This window comes from Electrona antarctica (assembly GCF_951216825.1).
Source record: "Electrona antarctica genome assembly, chromosome: 24".
In the NCBI taxonomy this organism is placed as follows: Eukaryota; Metazoa; Chordata; class Actinopteri; order Myctophiformes; family Myctophidae; genus Electrona; species Electrona antarctica.
The window spans coordinates 31,639,938-31,665,256 of record NC_136803.1 but is presented as its reverse complement, the minus strand read 5'-3'; the positions used below and the strand labels follow the sequence as shown (position 1 = coordinate 31,665,256).

Sequence of the window (25,319 nt, the reverse complement as noted above, 5' to 3'; positions counted from 1 at the left end):
ACGCACACACACACACACACACACGGTTCCATTACCCACAACCCCCTTCAGAGGTTAATAGGTCAATCAGGGGACAATTAGGGCTTGTGAGCGAGTCTGAGTGTGCGTAAGTGCGTGCATTTGTGTGGCACGTGTTTCAGGACATTATTTTGATGCCAAACCACTTCTCGGACACCTGATTGTAGATTAAATGATTGCAGCGTGCGCGTGTGTGTGTGTTTGTGTGTGCGCAGTTGTGCACGTGTGTGCGCGCGCGCGGGTTGAGGCACATTTGGAAGTTGTTACCCAAGATTTGCGGAGGTGACGTGAGGGCATGGCTGGGAGGTGTGGGGGGGGGAGAGAGAGAGAGAGAGAGTAAGAGAGAGAGAGAGAGAGAGAGAGAGAGAGAGAGAGAGAGAGAGAGAGAGAGAGAGAGAGAGAGAGGGAGGTGGAGATATTTGAGATGGTTCCAAGAGACTCTGACATCGATTCCCTATCATCATCCTCCTCATCATCACCAACTAACCACACTAACAACATGTTTCTGGTTACACTTTAGTAAAACGAGGGGGATGACCCCCCTCTGGGGGGGCGCGGTGCGGTGGCCATCATTACTTCATCCTCAGAGGTCAGCCTCAGGCAGCGAGGCAGACCAACAGACAGGCCTCCTCTGTGCTCCTGACCTGCTGCCAGAGCGCTGCGCTCACTCACTCACATCATCTCAACGCAGCGCACCTGCTTCAAGTAAAACAAAGTAGCAATACCGCAATGTTTAGAAACAACTCCGTCACGAGTAAAAACTCTCGCAAAGCAACGGTTCTTCCTAAAATGGTACGAAACTATACTATACTATACTTCAACAACAAGATCAAGATGACAAAAAGAGATGCAAATCCCATCGTTAAACTCTACGAACCGAGGTTTGTAACTGCAAACAGTTACAAATAAAATAAGCCAACGTTTTATCTGCCCGTGTCGGACATGCGTGCACCTGTGGAGCATGTGTTTGTTGTTCTCTGCCTTTTGGGCCATGCAGCAAAAGGTTTTCATGAATGGAGAATGAAAACCCGAGCGGATAATATGGCTGCTGCGCATGAAGCCTGCAACGAAGCAGACAACAAAAAGTGATCAAGCTTTTGCGGTGGCTATTCCCGCTACTCTCTGGAATTACTTACGACTGTTATTAAAAAAAATGCAAGTCAGTCGATGCCTTTAAACAACCATTTGTTTTGTAAACATTTTTGTTTGTAATATTGTTTATTTCTATGTACTGTGTATGTATACAGTATGTACTCTTTTCGCTGCTCTCTTTTTGCAGGGGATGTCAGAACAGCAACAAGATTTTTGAGAATACGCTTTGAACCACATTCCTATTATACAGTAGGTGGTGTGAAATGTGTGATTCAAATTTGCAGAGTCTTATAGTCTGGAGACTCTGGACACTCGGGATGCAGTGACCTGAAAAGAGCTATGTTCTATGTCTGAATCTGACTAACTACACCCACTACACAAAATATCTTAGCCGGAAAAGATCGGCTATGTTCGGCAAATGTTTGCCCAAGAAAAGGGACGCTGGGGTTAACCCATTTAGACCTGAGGAGGATTCTACAAATGACTTCTAAATCCTGACAGTTTTCTGAAAAACCTATGTTTCTATGTCAGTCGTTCTCAAACATTTTCATGTCAAGGACCCCCAAGAATATATGTAATTGGCAGCCGAGCCCCATCTGAAAATATGGTGTTCCAGGGACCCCCCAGAAGCAAAGATTTGAGTTAAAAACGTTCGCTCTGAAAGAATAGATAGCAGATAAATAGCAGATCTACAAGCTCAATAACGTGGCACCTATGAGCTTGTAGATCTGCTAGATTTTTCAATAGCGAAAGTATAACATAATGCTTAAATGCCTTTATGGGTTCAAGTGCTCGAACCAAAACAACCATCAAATTGCTGACTGTCTTAACTACACTACCACACCAGAAACGCAGAGCACCTGCAGCACGTATACACTCTAACATAGACTGACCCCGGATCAGATTACCGTGCCTTCTATTGAGAGCTTAATTCAACCAATTACTGACTTCAAACTGAGGCGGTGAACCTCAAACCCGCGGGGGGGCGGGGCCCACTGGCGGGCCGTGAGGATATTGTATAGTGAGACCCCCAAATAACATAAAATAAATAAAACTATGATTTTAACGATAAAATAATGACCATTTAAACGGCTGCCGTGTAGACACATTATGTGCCAGAGGTTTTCAAAATAAGAGCACTAGAGTGCCCCAGCAGATATGGCAGATTTTACTCTGAAAAGCCCCCCCCCTACAAGCTCTACAAGCTCACAAGCTTGTAGATCTGCTATTTTTGAAAAATCGTGAAAATATGGCGCAAATCTTTTAATTTCAGAGCGAACATTTTTAACTCAAATCTTTGCTTCTGGGGGGTCCCTGGAACAACATATTTCCAGATGGGGGTCGGCGGCCAAATACAATATGATTCTGGGGCTCCTTGACATGAAATAGTTTGAAAACCACTGACATGATCAGTCAGGATTTGGAAGACATTTTGTAGAATCGTTCCCAGGTAAAAATGGGTTAATATGCCAAACGAGAGGCATGCTGAAGTCAGAAATGAAGACAGAACATTTGCCCATCTGGTCAAAACCATGGAGAGTTCCCCTAGATAAGGAGATACGAGCCATTCTTTTCGAGCCGCAAACCAGGAAGTGAACGGCAGTGCGCACCATGCGCAAATCAACAAGGAGTACATTGCAGAAGGAGAGGCCAACGGCCAAGGCCAATTTATCATAGGCCATAGAGGCCTATGATAAATTGAACAAGGTGGACCCTCTTGTAAACAAGTGTAGTGCTTTATTGGGTCGTCCACTCACTGTTAACAGTTTTTGAGTGGTGCAACCACTCCAAGGAACAGCAATGTCACTATGGGACTATGTGACTATGTTTAGAGTACCAGTAGGGGCAAAAGTGGCGCTGTTGTGCCAGAAACAGAGAGAGAGAGATAGTGCTGCACTGTTGCCTGCTAATGTGAGAGAGAGAGAGAGAGAGAGAGAGAGAGAGAGAGAGAGAGAGAGAGAGAGAGGGGCAGGGGGGAGTTCACACGGGTGTGATTTGTGTATTGAGTTGTGCTTGAAATAGTACTGTAATGTACAGAAATTCTACTTTAATCAATCAATCAATCAATCAATCAAAAAACAAAAAGGACGCCTATACACGTCCAAGGCCAAAGTGGTCAGTCGGGATTTTTCAAGCAGTCCCTGGTGCAAAAAACAAAATGGTTGAGAACCAATGCGTCATTGAACTCACAAGGCACGCACTCAACATAACGGAGCAAGGCATTAACCAGGGGTTTGCACCAAGGGTGAATATGGCAATAACATAGCAGAGAAAATACACAGCAAAACAACGTGATGGAGGAATGCAAAGGTTATTTGCTGAATGCCACGTGTGTACTATGAGTGTGCGCGCATGTATGCATGCTATTGTGTGTGTGTGTGTGTGTGTGTGTGTGTGTGTGTGTGTGTGTGCATGGGAGGTCTCGCGTGTGTCTGTGCCTGTCTGTCTCTTTGGTTGCAGACACTCGAGGGGGGCTGGCCCACCCATCCTGCGTAGGCTGAGCCCCCCTGGGGTCCCGGGAAACAATGTTCCCATCATAATTAAATTCCCATGATTCTCTGGTGTCGGGGGGAGTGTGTGTGTGTGTGTGTGTGTGGGGGGGGGGGTCTGTTTGACAATTATGGAAACCAACAATCCAGAAAGAGGTCCGCCTCGACGGCGGCGCAAATTAAATGCCGTTTCCTAGTCTTAAACGCTGCTTCACGCCACCCACTTGACACGCGCGCGCTCACACATACACACACACGCACGCACGCACACGCACGCACACAGACAGACACGCATGCGGACGCAACAAACTCACGAGCCATTTAATGAGAGCAGAAATGAAATTGAGGAGGGCATTAGCGTGTTGCAATCAACTCGCCCTCCAGTCGCAACAATCAACCTAATAATGCCAGCGCACATCTATCTAAACGCATCACGCTCCGCCATGCAAAGCTTGCAGGAAGCCTCGACGCGTTATACGCCAAAGAATAGAATCCATCTTTTAATCCATTTTGGGCGGGAACCCCTTTTGGTGTTCTAAGCATTATGTTGTGCTTTAGCTATTGAAAAATAGCAGATCTACAAGCTCATAGCGCGGCACCGAGTGCCGCGCTACGAGCTTGTAGGTCTGCAATTTTTGAAAAATCGTGAAAATGTGGCGCAAATCTTTGAATATATATTCTTTCAGAGCGAATGTTTTTAACTCAAATATTTGCTTCTGCGGGGGGGGGGGGGGGGTCCGGGGGGTCCCTGGAACAACATATTTTCAGATGGGGGTCCGCAACCAAATACAGATAATTCTGGGGGTCCTTGACATGAAATATTGAGCACCACTGCACTGATATAGGAACATAGGTATTTCAGAAAACTGTTTTAAATGTTGATGTCAGGCCTAAATGGGTTAAACTACTACTCAAGAGTTTGTCAATGGCAATAATAGAAATATGATGTCCGCGAGGCTCTGATGAACCACCCTCAGCAGTGGCGTTCGTCCCTGTTATCGGCAAGCCATTATATTCCTCGTGACGTGATGAAGTATATCGCTGCCGTTTGGGCGAAAACCTCAAAGCATCAGAGGTAGCAGATCGGCACGCTCCAAGCACGTACATTTTGAGCGTGCAGATCTGCTACTTTTGCCGTTTTTTTAAAGTTGAATCCTGATTGAAGTAACAGTTTTGGACATATGAGGTTTCCACTTGACAGAGAGAGATGCCACAGGGTTTAGTTTAACCCATTCTGGCGGGAATCCCTTTTTGGTGTTAGCATTATGTTATGCTTTAGCTATTGAAAAATAGCAGACCTACAAGCTCGTAGCGCGCCACCGAGTGGCGCGCTACGAGCTTGTAGGTCTGCTATTTTTGAAAAACCGAAGAACGACTGACATAGAAACATAGCTTTTTCAGAAAGCTGTCAGGATGTAGAAGACATTTTTAGAATCTGATCTCAGGTCAAATTGGGTTAAGAGCATACCACACACGCAAAAGGTACTCATATCTGCAGCCTCTTACCTGAAAATATATACTAATGGAGACGTGTGAACTTGTAGACACGCACACATGCCTAAACGCGCACACGCACGCACTTCTTACTTACTATATATTACTACCAAACTATGCCATTATTGCAGCCAGTGACTTCAAATATGCATACAATTAGTTGACAACACGTGTATTATGCAAACACATGCATTAAGCACACACACACACACACACACACACACACACACACACACACACACACACACACACACACACACACACACACACACACACACACACACACACACACACACACACACACACACACACACACACACACACACACACACACAGAGCGTCAGTCACCCTGACACTACTGGTAATTACTGCCAGTGCTCCTGGCTACTGTGGGCGACATTCAAGCAGCGATCGGGGGTTGGGGGGGGGGCACAGCAAGGCAATTTGTGAACTCTGACACCTGCAACCTTTAACAGCAAAAACACTACATACCCACATCTACAGCATTTACAAGCAACGGGAGGGCGTCTCTGTGTGAGTGCGTGAGTGCGTGTGCATGTGTGTGTGTGTGTATGCGCGTGTTGAAGCTGAAGAGATGCATAATACGGGATTATCAACCCGTGTCTGGGGGGCACACACACCACACACGTATTCATGGCATTGCACGTGCGTGCAATTGCATGCAGGTATACCTGTGTGTATGTATTGCATGCAGGTATACCTGTGTGTATGTATATATATATATATATATATATATATATATATATATAGATATGTGCATCTGCATGTATCGATAAAACATACCATATATGCAATGCATGCATATTTACATGTGTGCGTGCGTCTTTGTATATGCGTGTATGTGCGTGGTGCGTGCATGTGCGTCATTGAATTCAGGCATGGGTGTTCAGTGTATGCGTACACTTGCCACTCTGTGTGCATGCGTGCGTGTGTGTGTGTGTGTGTGTGTGTGTGTGTGTGTGTATGTGTGTGTGTGTGTGCGCGAGCGTGTGCGGAAGGTCCCGGCCAGGCCTCCCTTGGTGCAATCAGAGGGGAGGTGCGAGGGGGGAGGGAGGGGGGGTGGGAGACCTGCCGGAACACAAATTAAAAGCCTTAAATGTCACCGCACACAGTATTGCTTGGCGACACAGGTCATTACTCTCTGTATTATTCGCAGCCTTTTACAACATTAATAACCTGGAAAATATCGCGGGTCCCGATTGTTCCTGAACCTCAAAAAATAAGAAATGTGTGTGTCTTTTCATCCTTTATTTATTTATTTATTTGGGTCACGGGGGCTGTGGGAGGGAGGGAGGGATTCTAATGAAAGGGAAAGAAGAGGCGTAAATATTAAAATGAATAGTAGCGATTCGAGAATGATTCAAGTTCTAATAGGCCTGGGCGATATTGATAATAATGGCTTTGGGCCGCCTTTGTACAATTTATACAGGGCTCATCGACAGAATAAGATGATAGGTTGAAAGGTTGATATATAAAAGATACAAAAAATTGCTTCTCAATAATTTGAGTAATTTAAACAAGCAAGATTAAGTAGGTTAAATGTCGGTTTCGGTACTTTTTCCGTTTGATTGCCCGGTCGCCAGTCTCTGCCATTTCTCTTCATTTTGACCCCATCAGTTAGAAAGAGTCAATCAATGTGTTAATCAATACATCAATAGATGAAAGGCAAAGGACAGTGGGTTTGTTGATGTTAATATTAATGCCTGGCGAGGTGGGACAACAAAGCAATATTGAACTTTTGGCTGAACTCTGGGTTTTATACTTATTTTGGACTGAAGCCGATTCTAAAGACGCTTCTAAATCCTGCCCTAAGTTTTCTGGAAAACTTCAAATATTTATATAACAGCATCAAAATGTTAACATTTTTGAATACTAAGTCTGAACGTGCACGGTGGGTTTAATTGATTGATTGCTCGAAAATTCGGAGACGTCAGGAGACATCCGGCTTTCATAACGTCGCATAAATCTCTACAGTGTTTTGTCCCAAATGGGCTGCCGTAGTGGGCGTATTTAGCGTTAAACCCACCACCACTACCAGTCAAATAGCGGTAAGATATGTCTGTGTGTGTGATCTACTGACCACAGCATTCATTCACATTCTAAAAGCATTTGGGTACAGAGATTAGATGAAGTCAACTGACCGATATGGACTCCATTGGCCAATGAACAGAGAACGTTAATTTCCTCCTCTGGGCAAAAGGAAGCAAAGTGCACAGGGTCACAGTCACCGCACGCGCACGCACGCACACGCACGCACACACTTGGGGGTCCTTGCAAGGAAGTTCACAAGCTATAGAAGCATGCTGGTGAGGAATGTTTAGCATTGTTTTTTTGCAGGCAGGTCATCTTATACTTGTGACATGCACGAGACATGCACTGCAGCAGCCGTGTTCATTTTGACAGCAAATTCTTATTTAGTCTTAAAGTCTTTTGAATAATACAGTTTTGGTCCTCCTAGTTTAGTCACCTGCAATTGTCTTTAGTCGACTAAATAACAAAATCTTATATTAGTCCTTTAGTCTTAGTCATGCCAGCGTTAATTTTGACAGCAAATTTTGATTCAGTCTTATAGGCCCAAACTACACCAATGCAACTAGTCACAACTCCTTGCAACAGAATGGTTTAAAGGATATATGTCACATCAATGTATCGCAGGCGTTGACACTAAGGGTTGCCCATAAAACCTTCGACAGGTGGAGTTTGCTTTCAGGAAGCTCGTTTGAGAGGAGACGCAACAGTCTATTATTAAACACAACACAAGATATCTTTCAGCTTATAACACCTGAACGTGGCCAGACTGCTCTGTCTTCTTTAACCCATTCTGGGCGGGAACCTCTTTTGGTGTTTTAATCAAGCATTATGTTATACTTTAGCTATTGAAAAATAGCAGATCTACGAGCTTGTAGGTCTGCTATTTTTGAAAAATCGTGAAAATGCAGCACAAATCTTAATTAAATTAAAAAATATAAAACAACAAGTGAACCCATTTTCATATAGCTATATGTAGGTATTTAGCATAAGAATTGAGGTATGATAACCCCGTGTTAAACAGTAATTCAAATTGTACCTATCATTTTATAATGGGTGATTTACATTTTGTGCTTTCCCGATGGGCAAGTGCATCTGAGACCTTAGTGTCAACCCCTGCATCTCCTTGCAACTGTTTGGTTGTGTGTTGTTGCAAGCAAACACATTTTTTTAGTCTTTAAGTCTTAGTCAACAAAATGAAAACTACTGCAGCATGCCAGTGTCACAGTGGGAATCCCAAAGTACAGTACATCTGTGGATGCAAGCTAGGTACCCATAATTGGGATTGAGGTTAATATTTTGATATATATATATATATTTTGGCCAGTCAATATATATTTCCCTCCCATACATACACAAGACAAGTGTCTGTTCCACTGCCTTGTATATTTCAACATACTTATTTTCCGTTACCTTCAGAGGAGTTGAAACTGTTGCTGTAAATGTTGCGCAGACTACTGACGCGATTTAGCTTCCACGCTTTGCGTTTGGCTGGTGTCCAGCGACCCCGGCACACAGAGAGAGAGAGACAGGGACGACAGGGAGAGGAGGAGGAAGACGAGGAGGAGGAATGACGGAGGACGGTGGAAGAACGAATACGACACAAGAAGAACACGACAGGAGAAGAAAAAACAAGAATAAAAGAGGAAAGAGAGGAGTCAGGAAACTGCGGCGCGGAGAGTTTAGGACAGAGTAATGCAGTTAAGAGAGTGACGACACTCTTTAATCTCGCCAGAAAGCGGTGCCTATATATGGGCTATAGTTCCAAACATTGGAACTATCCCATTGAGATAGAATGAGTAGCCTACTTCCGCATTCCATTGTTGACAATGGGAGTCAACGCTAGTGTCGCCACTCTCTTACTAGATTACTCTGGTTTAGGACAGTGGTTCTCAACCTTGTCAGGCAGTGACCCCTCAAAATAATCACATGTGATTAGTTTCCAACGTGAGTTTCTCCACTTTTCTCCACTCTCAAGAGTGGAGAAGATTGGAGGACTGACCACATCTAATGTGTTGACCTGATTATAACATTTTCACAATTCCTGCCTCTTACTTATATTAACTGTCCTCACGGACAGTTTGACAATTTGGCCAATGTTTGACCAGTTTTTATTGTATAGTTCGTTACGACCGTAGGCCGCAGTTTACTATGAAAACCATGCATTTCATGTCAAGTCAGTCCGTCACGCCTCGTGACACGCTCCATATATGGCCGTCTCCATATATGAAGATCTCACTGGTTACCTTTGATGCAGTAATGGTCGGCTGCCACGTGACGTCACGTCACGTGGCAGCCAAGTCTATGGACTTTTTACGTTTGACCCCCGTGACTTCATTACCATGCATGGTCATCACGATAAAAGGTGCCACTCACTTCACACAAGTGTGATTTTTTTTCCTTTTCTTTCTTTCTTTCTTTCTTTCTTTCTTTCTTTCTTTCTTTTTGGTAATAAAAAGTCTTAAAAGTCCTTAAATTGTCACTTCACTGTCATCTGGGTCTGCGCCTGGGGACCAATCGACACCAGACCATACACAAATTACACATGGAACCAAATGGACGTGTTGGCTATAGCATGGTGCTATACTGTAATACTGTATATAGCACCATGCTATACTAGTGTATATATGCCCGCTCTGTTCCTTGAATTCCTTCCCCTGGGGGCCAGCGCCACACATTTGTCACACAGCGTTTGCTGCTGCTGGAGGAGAAAATGAGACGCGGTGCTGCGGTGGTGGTGGTGTTCTGAAGGTACATGGTGGCCGGGCGGGTGTGTGTAGTGTAGCCTTTATGTGCTTCCAAATGTTACTGTGCTTGTAGCACCCCCCGCTAACCTTTAACACCGCTGTTTGATAGCTATTTTCTCAAGTGTGGACGCTGTGAGCGGGCGGTGAGATTTACTTGTTTTTAAATGACGTGCGTGAGTGAGTGAGTGAGTGAATATCGCGTTTCAAATCTGTTTGTCGGAGGTGTGTGTGCACGTGTGTGTGTGTGTGTGTGTGTGTCTGTATTATGATATGTATCAAAATGAGAGCTGTTGTTTTGTTTTAGAAAAGGTTACGGATTAAATTCCTGTATCGGTCAAGGACTTCCATGGACAGCCACGGCACAGGTTCAAGTTCTCTTGAAAGACCCAACGTATACCGCAAGGCTTCTCAGACATCTGAGAAGCCTTTATTTTTGTTTTGTTTTTTCCTTTCTCTTTTTGTACTGTTTTCCTTGTCCCCCGGAAGCAAAGATTCGAGTTAAAAAAATTATCACTTTCAAATTATACATATTCAAAAGATTTGCACAAATCAAATGTCCCAGATTAAAAAATAAATAAAATAGAAGATATACAAGCTGACAGTGTGTCACTTTGTACCATGTTATGAGCTTGTATATCTGCTATTTTTGAACAGCCAACCAATGTGCCGTAGATATAGCTTAAAATCTGAAAAAACACGGATGTTCAGACTCATTCCTGCGTGATGCGGTGTGTGTGTGTGTGTGTGTGTGTGCGAGACCACCTGGACGTGCTTTGGAGACCACCTTGGAAACGTCCCGACACACACTGCCCGTCTTTGTGTCCACCTGTTTGACCTTTTCCCTGACACAAATTGACCCGGCGCTCGGTGCCCACAGGGAAGACATCTTCCTGATTATGTGGGACCTCAAACGAGTCTGTACCACACAATGGAGCCAGTCATGGTGACGAGAGCATTTACACCCATCCAGGTGCGTGGAGGAGGCATGGCAGTGCTAGATCTTCTACCAGTGTTGATTTCCTCGACTAATACTATGACGAAAAATGTTCGTCGACTACCTTTTTCACTGACAAAAACTACATGAAAACTAAGCTATGATGACGAAAACTATGACTAAATATACTGACAATTTCGTTGGGGTGGGGGATGGGTTGTTTTTTGTTTTCTTTTTTGAGTTTGTCTTTGTCTTGTTTAATAAAAAAAAATCATGATTCTGTAATTCATTGTTTTAAATGATGACGTCTGCATTATCATTAAATAAATCTTTAAAAAAAAAAATATATATATATATATATATATATATATATACTGACAATTTCGTCAACAAATAAAAACTAGACTAAAGTGTTAGGAAGGGACTAGTGGACAAGAGATCCAGTATAAGTCATTTTACACTTGGTTGCATGCTGAAAATAGCAGATCTACAAGCTCACAATGTGTCGCTCTGCAACGTGTTGTGAGCTCGGCTATTTTCAGCACGTGTAAAATCAGTCATTACGACGGCATCAAGGCCCGCCAAAATACATTTTAGTCGACTAAATCAACTGTAGATTTAGTTGACTAAAATCTTATGATAGTTAGTCGACTAAAACTATAGACTAACACTAAGACATTCCAGGTGACTAAGGCTGGCTCCTAAAAGCCTGCAGGGTAGATGATACAATGACCCCTTGTTAAATATCCCTTAAAAAGGTAAGGTAAGTGATACATTGTTCAAATACATTTATTAGATAGAGCTATATTCTGGTAGCATTTATTGCTATAGAATGTTTGTTCAGAAACAGGGGTCTCTCCCTGTCTCTTCAATTCTTTAGTAAACACAATTTTGTCAGGTCAGGATACTGATGTTATCCAATCGGGAGAGAGAACTCATAAGGGATATAGTGAAATTGGAAGCAAAGAAATATGCAGACCAAATTGGGAGTTGGAACACTATAAGATTGAAGCTAATAAAACAGGTACAGACTAGAAAAAGTGCCCTTCTGGGCACAGGTCTCCACCAGGAGGATAGGACTGTGTGAGATGTTTGGCAAAATGTTTAGGAGTAATATAAATAAGTAATATGTTTGCCTTTTTAATGGCAATTGGATGATTTGAGGCATTTTGTTCCAAAAATGTGTTTTGCAAAAATCAACCTGTTGGTGGCGCTATAACAGGCCAATGTGAAAAGGGTGGGATATATTCCTCAGCCTAGTAAGAAAATGTGTGAAAGATTTGCATGCTGCGTTCATGATTTGAGACTTTTGTTCAAAACGGGGCAATCTTGCAAATTGTGAAAGCCAATTATAGCCAATTAGGATGGAATATGAAATATCGGACAGATCCGACTTGAGCACATGACCATAGAGATACTGTGTAACGATTTTTGAGATTTTTGGACAGAATCTGGAGGAGTAATATCCAAAAATGTGTTTTACAAAATTCGGCCTCCTGGTGGCGCTATAAAAGGCAGATGTGGAAAATGCAGGTCAAAGGTTTGATCTTGGCCTCTAGGGAGTGTGCATGCAACGTTTCACGCAGATCGGTGCAGTTTTACGTAAACAATGTGAAAATTGCTGCCTCATGGTGGCGCTATAACAGGCCGTTCTGGAAAATGCGGGGCAGAGGTTCATCGTTGGCATCCAGGGAGTGTGTGTGCAAAGTTTGGCATCGACCGGGTTAACGGTGCCGGAGATTAGCTGGTAACGGACGGACGGAAGGACGGACGGACACACACACGGACGGAGTGCAAAACATACTCTCTCCCCATGCCTTCGGCCTGGTGGAGAAAAAAATGCATTTTGGAGCTGTGATCGATCCGTTACCGACAATGGTTACACATCACTTACCCTATAGCCTTTAAATAATAAAAGTATAGCAATACCCAAAGTGTAGAAGTAACCGGTCACGAGAAAGAGTCCCGTAGTTAAAATGGTACTTTTAAAATGATCAGAATGAAAACGGAAATCTGCAGTGGAAAATGAGATCAAATGAGTAGAGTGTTGAGAAGATTGCGCGCGTGCGTGCGTAGTGCGCATGCGTGCAGGTCCTTGACTCTGTCAGATCTCCTTTCAAAGGTCCTCGTGGTCCCGGCAGAGCGGAGGTTACGGAGGTGACATGAAAGCGGGACGAAGTATCAAAAGCTCTGCTGCTTAACGAGGCATTGACACCGGCAGCTCTGATCACGCCGACGCCCCGTGAACCCGCAAGGTCAACCTGGACACAGGTGTGTGTGTGTGTGTGTGTGTGTGGTTATATTACTATACTTGTGAGGGCCTTAACCCATTTAGACCTGAGGACGATTCTACAAATGTCTTCTAAATCCTGGCAGTTTTCTGAAAAAACGATGTTTTTATGTCGGTTGTTCTCAAACACTTTCATGTCAAGGACACCCAAAATTATATGAAATTGGCCGGTGGCCGCCGACCCCCATCTGAAAATTGTTGTTTTATGGAAAAAAACAAATGCGTTTTGGAGTCTGATTTCACGCACAAAGACCTGAGGCCGATTCTACAGATTCCACACTTTCAAAAAAAGAAAATTGAAATGTCGAAGTGAGCTTGTAGATCTGATTTGTTTTGGAACAGCCAACGCAAAAATCTAAAATGACACTTGGCATGCTTCCCCCGGTATAAGATCTACAAAATAGCGTCTACAATGTCGATATCCTGGCTCACAAGTACATTAATAGCAAACGCGTGTGTGTGTGTGTTACTATAAAGGAAAGGATTAGAGAGAGTGGAGTAGTGGGTAAGGGGCGGTGCATCTAAAGACGGAGAATGACGCTATATGAAAGAGCGAGAATAAAGGACAAAACACAGCAGAGTGAATGGCAGGTCAAACTGTGAGCACCAGAACCATAAGGATAACTAGACGTATATAATGTTCACCATTGCCTTTGTTAAAGTTGTGGTGTTGTGTGGCCTGTAGTGTAGCCTATATCAGTGGTTCCCAAACCTTTTACATGTCAAGGACCCCCAAATTGACACTTATTAGCCTGCAGACCCCCATTTGTACGGCTCTAGCAGTCACTTTAAACCGTTTTCATTTCAAGGACCCCCCAGTTTGACATGCATTAACCCATTTTGACCTGAGATCAGATTCTAAAAATGTCTTCTACATCCTGACAGTTTTCTGAAAAAGCTATGTTTCTATGTCAGTCGTTCTTCGATTTTTCAAAAATAGCAGACCTACAAGCTCGTAGCGCGCCACTCGGTGGCGCGCTATGAGCTTGTAGATCTGCTATTTTTCAATAGCTAAAGCATAACATGATGCTAACACCAAAAGGGGTTCCCGCCCAAAATGGGTTAAGCTACGGACCCCCATTTAATGGCATTTCTATCTCTGGGACCCCGGATTTATAGTGTAAAATCAATGTTAATTTAACTCTGAGAGTGTACAAATGGATTTGTACACTCTCAGAGTTAAATTACCCATAAGAGTTACAGACCCATAAGGGTCCATTTGGTTCCTAATTATCATTTAGCTGGGGACCCCCTGGAACTCCCTGAAGGACCCCTGGGGGTCCCCGGACCCCACTTTGGGAACCACTGGTCTAGATATATATTTTTAAACTACAGTATCTTTATGACCTTAGTTACAGTGCTTGATGTGAACCGCATTTGAGACGGGAGTTTTCATTGTGATACCAGATAGATTGAAGTATTCTATACGTCATCATCAGCTCCACACTGGCTCCACTGATTCAAAGCCAAACGCGATCGATCGGTTGACAGATCGCCGTCGTCGACAAACATGTCCCGAAAACCCACACGGAGAGAAGAATATAATAAACGCTCGCACACACCGAGGGCTGTAATGAGACAGGTGCTTTATTATGGCACACAGAAAGAAGGCTGTGGCGTTTCCAGAAACAAATCTCTTCCTCAGACTGAAGACTGAACACACACTGAAAATACACTTTGCCCCACCCATCTGACCACTTGGCCCCACCCATCTGACCACTCGGCCCCACCCATCTGACCACTCGGCCCCACCCATCTGACCACTTGGCCCCACCCATCTGACCACTCGGCCCCACCCATCTGACCACTCGGCCCCACCCATCTGACCACTTGGCCCCACCCATCTGACCACTTGGCCCCACCCATCTGACCACTCGGCCCCACCCATCTGACCACTCGGCCCCACCCATCTGACCACTTGGCCCCACCCATCTGACCACTTGGCCCCACCCATCTGACCACTTGGCCCACCCATCTGACCACTCGGCCCCACCCATCTGACCACTTGGCCCCACCCATCTGACCACTTGGCCCCACCCATCTGACCACTCGGCCCCACCCATCTGACCACTTGGCCCCACCCATCTGACCACTCGGCCCCACCCATCTGACCACTTGGCCCCACCCATCTGACCACTCGGCCCCACCCATCTGACCACTTGGCCACACCCATCTGACCACTTGGCCCCACCCATCTGACCACTTGGCCCCACCCATCTGACCACTTGGCCCCACCCATCTGACCACTCGGCCCCACCCATCTGACCACTTGGCCCCACCCATCTGACCACTTGGCCCCACCCATCTGACCACTTGGCCCCACCCATCTGACCACCATGGCCCCACCCATCTGACCACACGGCCCAACCCATCTGACCACTCGGCCCCACCCATCTGACCACTCGGCCCCACCCATCTGACCACTCGGCCCCACCCATCTGACCACTCGGCCCCACCCATCTGACCACTATGGCCCCACCCATCTGACCACTATGGCCCCACCCATCTGTCCACTTGGCCCACCCATCTGACCACTCGACCCCACCCATCTGACCACTCGACCCCACCCATCTGACCACTCGGCCCCACCCATCTGACCACTTGAGTCAAGTGTAGATCTGCTATTTTCTCCCACAATATTTAATTATTTTTTTGCTAAGTCCGTAAAAACGTCATCAATGCTAACTGCTAGCCGGCAATAAAATAATGAATCAAACCAAAATGTAATGCCTCAACTCCTACATTCCAAGTGTTTTGTACAGTTCAAAAATGATTCTTTTGGAGGGTTCACAGCCTATAGTGTAAAAGGTTGAGACCCATGCAGGGTCCCATAGCGTACAGCATAATGTACAGTGCGCTATAGCAGTATAAGTGCAGGGCGTTCCCGGGCTCCATGAATAACGCTCCTCTCTGGGGTTGTGACACCTCAGATCCGTCACCTCACAGAGGGGGAGACAGAGCAGCACGGTGCGCCGCTCTGCTTAACCCAGTCGGGGCGGGAAGAAGAACCCCCGCTTGGTGTTTTAAAGCATTATGTTGTACTTTAGCTATTGAAAAATAGCAGATTTACGCTCATAGCGCGGCACCGAGTGCCGCGCTATGAGCGTAGATCTGCTATTTTTTGAGAAATCGTGAAAATATGTGGGGCGAATCTTTGAACATAATTTAATTTAACACATTTAACTCAAATCTTTGCTTCTGGGGGGTCCCTGGAACAACATATTTTCAGATGGGGGTCGCCGGCCAATTACAGATGATTCTTGGGGTCCTTGACATGAAAAAGGTTGAGCACCACTGACATAGAAACATAGGGTTTTTCTGAAAACTGCCATGATTTAGAAGACATTTGTAGAAACAGTTCTCAGGTCTAAATGGCTTAACCCACCACGACCGGGAAAGGCTCTGTGTCAACTTTAAGATTTTAGCCACTTTGACCATTACTTTACACTTTGGATATTCAAAAATAGCAGATCTACAAGTTCACAGCGTGGCACGAAGTGACACACTGTGAACTTGTAGATCTGCTATTTTTTTGTGAAAATCAGCGCAAATCTTTGAATATATACATATAGATAAAAGTGAATATTTTTAACTCAAATCTTTGCTTCTGGGGGGGTCCCTGGAACAACATATTTTGAGAGGTGGGTCGGCGGGCCAAAATACACATCCTTTTGGGGGTCCTTGAAAAGGTTTGAGCGCCACTGATATAGCAACATGTTCATTATCAGAAGACATGGGGACATCAGGCCATGATGGGTTAATGGCTAAATTGGGAAGACTGTTACTAATCGCTTATTGAATAATGAAAGTGACACAAGCTGATAAAAGATTTCAATATGGTGGATTATTTATAATATTTCACTTAAGCGGTGGCGGCACCCCCCTTCCCCCCACGACCACCACCCGCCCGCCCGCCCACCGGCCGGCCCCTCCCCCTCCTCCATGATGCTGACGAATGGGGAGGCAGTGCCGAGGACTCTGGGACGTGTCTGACAATATGCCACCGCTGTGGAAAACACGGCCGAAGCTGCTACTGTGTGTGTGTGTGTGTGTGTGTGTGTGTGTGTGTGTGTGTGTGTGTGTGTGACTGTGTGTGTGAGACAGACATACTGCAGCTAATGTCTGCAGAACATTCTAATGCACATACAAATACTCATCATACTGCTTACTGTATGTGGAAATGTCTAAAAGCAGCATACCAGACAAACCCACTGCAACATCATCCCCCCCATACAGTACTGTATTTACTGTACCCAACGAGTACGAGTACGATTTACACGTTTGCCGATCCGGTCTAGAGCGGATTGGGAAACGCTGTGTGCGTGGCAGTGTGCACCGCTAGGAAAGCAGAGCTTGTCTAGACAAGGATCACACTGGTCAATTCACACTGAAAACACTATCACAATGGGACACTAGCAGACAATCTAAAACACGCACGTACGCACAAGCTAAATTAGAAGATAGTTAGGGAACAAATGGACTCTTACATGTCTGCAACGCTGAAAGGGTACGATTGGAACCAAATGGATATTTGGGGAACTTATAGTCTAATGCAGTGTTTCCCAAACTGGTGGTCGGGTCCCCAAATGATTTGTTCGTTGACGTATTCGATGGGCATTGCGCACGGAAAATAGCAGACCTACAAGCTCACAACGCGTTGCATTCCCAATGCACTGTGAGCTTGTAGATCTGCTATTTTCAGGCCGTGACACCACCGTCATGTGATGTACCGGTAGTATAAATTAGACTCAGGTCAGGATCACGCACACACACACACACACACACACACACACACACACACACACACGCGCACACGCACACACACACCAGGAAACAGGAAACAGATTAAGCGTCGGACAGGATGAAGGGATGATAGAATGGAAGAATGGAGAGAGCCTGGAAGTTTCCGGCGTCTCTGGGAAAACGTGACGACGTTTCCCAACCCCCGCCGTCGCTCCGTTAAAACGTGACATAACGTCTTATGGATCAGCTATAGAGGCTCTCTTTGGGATAGTTACATTATTATTATTATTATGGATCAGCTCTATAGGCTCTCTTTGGGATAGTTACATTATTATTATTATTATTATTATTATGGATCAGCTATAGAGGCTCTCTTTGGGATAGTTACATTATTATTATTATTATTATTATTATTATGGATCAGCTATAGAGGCTCTCTTTGGGATAGTTACATTATTATTATTATTATTATGGATCAGCTATAGAGGCTCTCTTTGGGATAGTTACATTATTATTATTATTTTTTGTAAAATCTATTTGTGTTCACTATTTTTTGGTTAATGATCATGAAAGAATTATGTTTTAGGAAAAGGTATTTTCTTGTTAGTAGATTTCATAATGTTAGGGCTTTGTAAAGAGTTTCATTTTCTATATTGTATCTGCGATGATTATTGATTCTATTACATTGTGTCCAGTGAGTCCATGTGGGCTGCTGTGCACCCTTGGTGCATCATGACACAAAAATAAAGAGATCTAAGTATTTTATTGTTAATAGTTTCTTACGTAATTATTGGTTAATGTTAATCAATATCAGACCGGGATTCACTGCGTGAAAAGAGGAGTTAACGGGCAATTATGGGCACTAGATTTGCCCGTAAACCTCACGTTTAGCAGCATATACAGTAATATACGGTAATATACAGGTGTGATGGTACAATTCGGGAGTTTACCGGAGTTTGTTGGAAAGTTTAACGGGAGTTTCCTGTAATATACAAATCCATATTCCATGCTTTTTGTTATTATTAAATTAAATTAAATTTGAGTAATGAGTTGACCCTGCAGTGAATATAATTACAATCCGTTTTCAATATTGTGTATTAATTTACCTGCATTGTGAGCTATTTTCAGGTGTAGAGGGGGAAAAAAGAGGCCCCGGTCAACAAAAATATGTTAATGGTTTAATTGCATTTGTTTATCTCAGTCCTTTTATGCTGCGATTGAGAAGATTTCCCACTACTGTTAAATTACCCACCAAAAAGCTAAACATTTTCCACCTGCAAATAATTGCTCAATTGAAAAAAACAAAAGGCAGCCTATAGGAACCATTATGACCTATAGGATTTGTTTCGGGCAGGCAGGGGACGGATTTGGCGGGCGGGCGGGCTTGCGAGCGGGGGCGGGGAAAGTGTGAGGCGAGGGGGACAGGAAATGGCGTTACCTTCGCAAGTACCAGAGAGGCCGTCGGCCTTGAAGTTGCTGGTGCTCTTCTTCCGCCGGTGCTTCTTGCGGTTGGCGTGCGGCGACGGCGGAGGCTCCATCTTGGGACTGGTGGTGCTGGAGATGCTGGGGCTGGAGCACACCGAGTCGCCCAGGGCCGTGTCTGGAGAGGAGGGGGAGAGACAGAGATTTTTTAGTTTAAAGGTATATTCAGTGATTTTACTTAATTCAAATATCACATATTTTTTTATTTTTTCTGGATAATCCTCCCTACTATAGAGTGTGCTGACCATATAAGGAGTTCCTCCCTGTCCCCAGTGAGCCCCTGGGGTCAAAAAACCCTAGTTTCAGTTTTGGTGGCGGGTGGCAAAGCCTTCATCCAATCAGGATGAGAGGAGCCTTCCTCCAATCATGATCGAGTGGTGGCGGGCCTTGGTGCACATGCTGTTGGCCTGTTGCACTTCCCCCCACTGTAGAGCGTGCATGTGCACATTTTGTTACCGGGGCAGACTGGGTGGTTTTCCAAATCACCCAAATCACTGAATGCTCCTTTAAAGAGTCCTTTCATGACATGAAATGCAGCTCAAAGTGCTTTACAGAGCAATGGAGAAAGAAATAAAAGAAAAGCAAGGCATAAAACATTAAAATAATAGCAGTAATGCAATACAGTGAGGACATGAATAACAAGGAATTTAAAAGATCAATTAAAAGAAAGAGTGTAGAAGTGGGTCTTGAGCTGTGCTTTAAAAATGCGTACAGAGGCTGCCTGTCGAAGGTACAGTGGGAGTTTGTTCCATGCCGTCGGCCCGTAGAAGCAGAAAGCTGCTTCACCGTATTTTTAAGTTGCCATTTTTTTAGGCAGAGCGAGCAGGCCAGCAGTGGAAGATCTCAGGGGGCGGTTAGGGACATATTTAGGCAGGCAATTGAGGTAGGAAGGTGCGAGACCATTGAGAGCTTTATAAACAAGTGAAATCATTTTAAAATCAATCCTAAAAACAACCGGAAGCCAATGCAGTGAAGCTAAAACTTGAGTAATATGTTCTCTCATCTTAGTTTTAGTTAAAACAAGTTGTAATCTAACTGGGAAAGAGAGGAGTAACTGACTGGTAGGATAGAGAGGGGAGACTGACTGGTAGGATAGAGAGAGGAGACTGAATGGTAGGATAGAGAGCAGAAACTGACTGGTAGGATAGAGAGCAGAAACTGACTGGTAGGATAGAGAGGAGAGACTGACTGGTAGGATAGAGAGGAGAGACTGACTGGTAGGATAGAGAGGAGAGACTGACTGGTAGGATAGAGAGGAGAGACTGACTGGTAGGATAGAGAGCAGAGACTGACTGGTAGGATAGAGAGCAGAAACTGACTGGTAGGATAGAGAGGGGAGACTGACTGGTAGGATAGAGAGGAGAGACTGACTGGTAGGATAGAGAGGGGAGACTGACTGGTAGGATAGAGAGGAGAGACTGACTGGTAGGATAGAGAGGGGAGACTGACTGGTAGGATAGAGAGCAGAAACTGACTGGTAGGATAGAGAGGAGAGACTGACTGGTAGGATAGAGAGGGGAGACTGACTGGTAGGATAGAGAGGAGAGACTGACTGGTAGGATAGAGAGGGGAGACTGACTGGTAGGATAGAGAGCAGAAACTGACTGGTAGGATAGAGAGGAGAGACTGACTGGTAGGATAGAGAGGAGAGACTGACTGGTAGGATAGAGAGGAGAGACTGACTGGTAGGATAGAGAGGAGAGACTGACTGGTAGGATAGAGAGGGGAGACTGACTGGTAGGATAGAGAGGGGAGACTGACTGGTAGGATAGAGAGCAGAAACTGACTGGTAGGATAGAGAGGAGAGACTGACTGGTAGGATAGAGAGGAGAGACTGACTGGTAGGATAGAGAGGAGACTGACTGGTAGGATAGAGAGGAGAGACTGACTGGTAGGATAGAGAGGAGAGACTGACTGGTAGGATAGAGAGGAGAGCCTGACTGGTAGGATAGAGAGAGGAGACTGAATGGTAGGATAGAGAGGAGAAACTGACTGGTAGGATAGAGAGGAGAGACTGACTGGTAGGATAGAGAGGAGAGACTGACTGGTAGGATAGAGAGGGGAGCCTGACTGGTAGGATAGAGAGAGGAGACTGAATGGTAGGATAGAGAGGAAAAACTGACTGGTAGGATAGAGAGGAGAGACTGACTGGTAGGATAGAGAGGAGAGACTGACTGGTAGGATAGAGAGGAGAGACTGACTGGTAGGATAGAGAGGAGAGACTGACTGGTAGGATAGAGAGGAGAGACTGACTGGTAGGATAGAGAGGAGAGACTGACTGGTAGGATAGAGAGGGGAGACTGACTGGTAGGATAGAGAGGAGAGACTGACTGGTAGGATAGAGAGGGGAGACTGACTGGTAGGATAGAGAGGGGAGACTGACTGGTAGGATAGAGAGAGGAGACTGACTGGTAGGATAGAGAGAGGAGACTGACTGGTAGGATAGAGAGAGGAGACTGACTGGTAGGATAGAGAGGAGAGACTGACTGGTAGGATAGAGAGGAGAGCCTGACTGGTAGGATAGAGAGGAGAGACTGACTGGTAGGATAGAGAGGAGAGCCTGACTGGTAGGATAGAGAGGAGAGACTGACTGGTAGGATAGAGAGGAGAGCCTGACTGGTAGGATAGAGAGGAGAGACTGACTGGTAGGATAGAGAGGAGAGACTGACTGGTAGGATAGAGAGGGGAGCCTGACTGGTAGGATAGAGAGAGGAGACTGAATGGTAGGATAGAGAGGAGAAACTGACTGGTAGGATAGAGAGGAGAGACTGACTGGTAGGATAGAGAGGAGAGACTGACTGGTAGGATAGAGAGGAGAGACTGACTGGTAGGATAGAGAGGGGAGACTGACTGGTAGGATAGAGAGGGGAGACTGACTGGTAGGATAGAGAGGAGAGACTGACTGGTAGGATAGAGAGGATAGACTGACTGGTGAGACAGGTGAAAAGAACTGGGAAGACATGATGAGATACTGTGGCTGCATATGCAGGGGAGAGCGAGAGCGAGTGAGAGAGATAGACTGCGACTGGGGTGGGGGGGGGGGGGGGGCAGAGAGGAGGAGAGGAGAGCTAATGGATTGCAAGAGTGTGTCTACTTTGCATGCTGTCCTCTGACAGCTGTGACTAGCGGCTGAATAAAATAACATTCAACTCCCATCAATATCACTGCCGCGAGAGAACATGCGCTGGTGTGTGTGTGTGCGTGTGCGTGTCAGTGTGTGTGTGTTTGCAGAGAGGATGTTGGCACGGACCGCTAACGTCTCCCCCACACAAAAAACCCTCGTACACACACACACCAACACGCCCACGCACAACCGACACAAAAAAGTCACATGTGCTCGAGCGTGCACACGCACGCACATGCGCGCGTGCGTGCGCGCGTGCGTCTGCCGCATCCCCCAAACGGCAGACAGCCCCAAGGACGCCCATAACTTATTTTACAATCGTTTAGTCTCAGCTCAAGTGGAAAACGTGACAACTTATCTCTGCTGACAAGATGCCAACCCCGAGTGCACAATTAACCGCCCTGGATTAACGGCCGTCTCATCTGCAAGCCCTCCTCCCCCCGACTGTACACGCGCACCGACGCGCACGCATGCATAAACACACGCGCGAGCGCAAACATAGTATACACGTACACACACCTCACTCCCGACACACAGCAACATGCACTACATAGTATACACGTACACACACCTCACTCCCGACACACAGCAACATGCACTACATAGTATACACGTACACACACCTCACTCCCGACACACAGCAACATGCACTACATAGTATACACGTACACACACCTCACTCCCGACACACAGCAACATGCACTACATAGTATACACGTACACACACCTCACTCCCGACACACAGCAACATGCACTACATAGTATACACGTACACACACCTCACTCCCGACACACAGCAACATGCACTACATAGTATACACGTACACACACCTCACTCCCGACACACAGCAACATGCACTACATAGTATACACGTACACACACCTCACTCCCGCAACATGCACTCAGCACACAGCAACATGCACTCTCTTTATTTTGTGTTCTAACATTCTCTCAATGCCTTTTCATTCTCTTTCCATTTGTAGTCGTTATAACCCTTTCATTCTTCTCTCTCTCTCTCTCTCTCTCTCTCTCTCTCTCTCTCCCCGTGTGTCTCCGTCTCAAGCTCTTATCTTGACACTGTTCGCCTTTTGTCATTTCTTTCTCAGACCATTCATTCATTCATTTATTCCCCTTCTCTGTGTTCTCTTGTCTGTCTATCTCCTCCCCCACCACCCCCCCCCCCCCCTCCATTCCTTTAACCCATTTAGACCTGACCTCAACATTTAAAAAAAATCTTCTAAATCCTCCAGTTTTCTGAAATAAATATTTTCACGATTTTTCAAAAATAGCAGACCTACAAGCTCGTAGCGCGCCACTCGGTGGCGCGCTATGAGCTTGTAGATCTGCTATTTTTCAATAGCTAAATTATAACATAATGTTTAAAACACCAAAAGGGGATCCCGCCCAAAATGGGTTAACTGCTATCTTCTCTCCTTTCTCTTCGTGGCATCTATTCTGCGGTTCTTCCCGAACCCCTCCTCGGTATATTGTTGTGAATGTCGGCCGCATCGTAAGCTTGTAGATCGGCCATTTCCCGGCGTAGAGGGGAAAACAGGGAGAGGAGAGCAGAGGTGGAGAGAGAATATATCGCCTCACGTTATGTTCAAAGTACTAACGGACGTCGACTAAACGACCGCCTTTTCATGTTCTCCTGTTGACCGTAAAATTAACAATGCTTTTATTTGATTTTATTGTCTTTTTTTAATGGCCTAAAACGTTACCGTTTTCCAAAATACCAACAAAAACACTGGTCACTGTTTTTCAAATGGTAAAAATTAGGGATGCTCCGATCAGGTTTTTTGGGACCGATCCCGATCACCGATTTTTGTTTTTCTCATGATCGGGCCGATGCTTAAAACTCTTTCAGTGCCAGGGGGTGGACACCAGTTTTGGTCCTGGGTGCCATTTTAGCCCATTTTATAATGGGATAAAAGAAAATGTAATTATATTGTGCATGTCATGTGCATGTCATCACCTGCACACCAGATTAGAGGAATTTTCAAAAATATGGATTAAAAAAAAAAAGTATATAAAAAAAAGAATCAGTGCATAGTTAGATTCAGCTCGTCTTAACGTCCCTGGCACTTAAACAGTTTTAAGGGGCAAATTTTTATATTTCCAAAATTATTATACAGTATGTCAAACCCACGTCAAAACTGTCCCTTTCTGTGCGGAGGAAGGGGAGAATGTTTAGGCCTGTCACAATGAAAAATAATATTATACTATATATCTGATTGACATTTATACCACTTAACCCATTTAGGCCCGACGTCGAAATTTTAAAAATGTCTTCTAAATGACAATTTTCTGTATCAGTGGTGCTCAATATTTCATGTCAAGGACCCCAAAAATTATATGTATTTGGCCACCGACCCCCATCTGAAAATATGTTGTTCCAGAAGCAAAGATTTGAGTTAAAAACGTTCGCTGTGAAACAATATATATTGAAAGATTTGCGCCACATTTTCGATTTTTCAAAAATAGCAGATCGTAGCGCGGCACTCGGTGCCGCGCTATGAGCTTGTAGGTCTGCTATTTTTCAACAGCTAAAGCATAACATAATGCTTTAAAACACCAAAAGGGGTTCCCGCCCAAAATGGGTTAAATGGTGTAAAACAGTGGTTGCCCCACACATTCTGTACTTGAGAGCTACTTTCAAAATGACCGGCTCAACAAGATCTATAGCCACCAAAAGAATTATTATCCCATTGCTGAAAATAGTTTAAAAATGTACCTGAGGGGCTTTGGAATAGTGGCGATGGCGTTACATATACTGTAAGACAAATTAACTTGGAATGGGAAATAGAGGGGAGGAATGAATTGGAAGGTTTTTCTTGTACTGTATATAACTTTGTA

At 44.9% G+C, this 25,319-nt stretch overlaps 1 protein-coding gene across 1 annotated transcript in view; it reads right to left on the bottom strand.

Annotated features, from left to right (window-relative positions):
• The window catches only part of agap1 (ArfGAP with GTPase domain, ankyrin repeat and PH domain 1), a 148,191-nt gene that overhangs the window by 26,059 nt on the left and 96,813 nt on the right, over positions 1 to 25,319 (bottom strand). Inside the window, exon 6 of the mRNA XM_079495921.1 lies at positions 19,295 to 19,456. Coding sequence (XP_079352047.1) covers positions 19,295 to 19,456 — 162 coding nt within the window. The remainder of the gene's footprint in view (positions 1 to 19,294; positions 19,457 to 25,319) is intronic.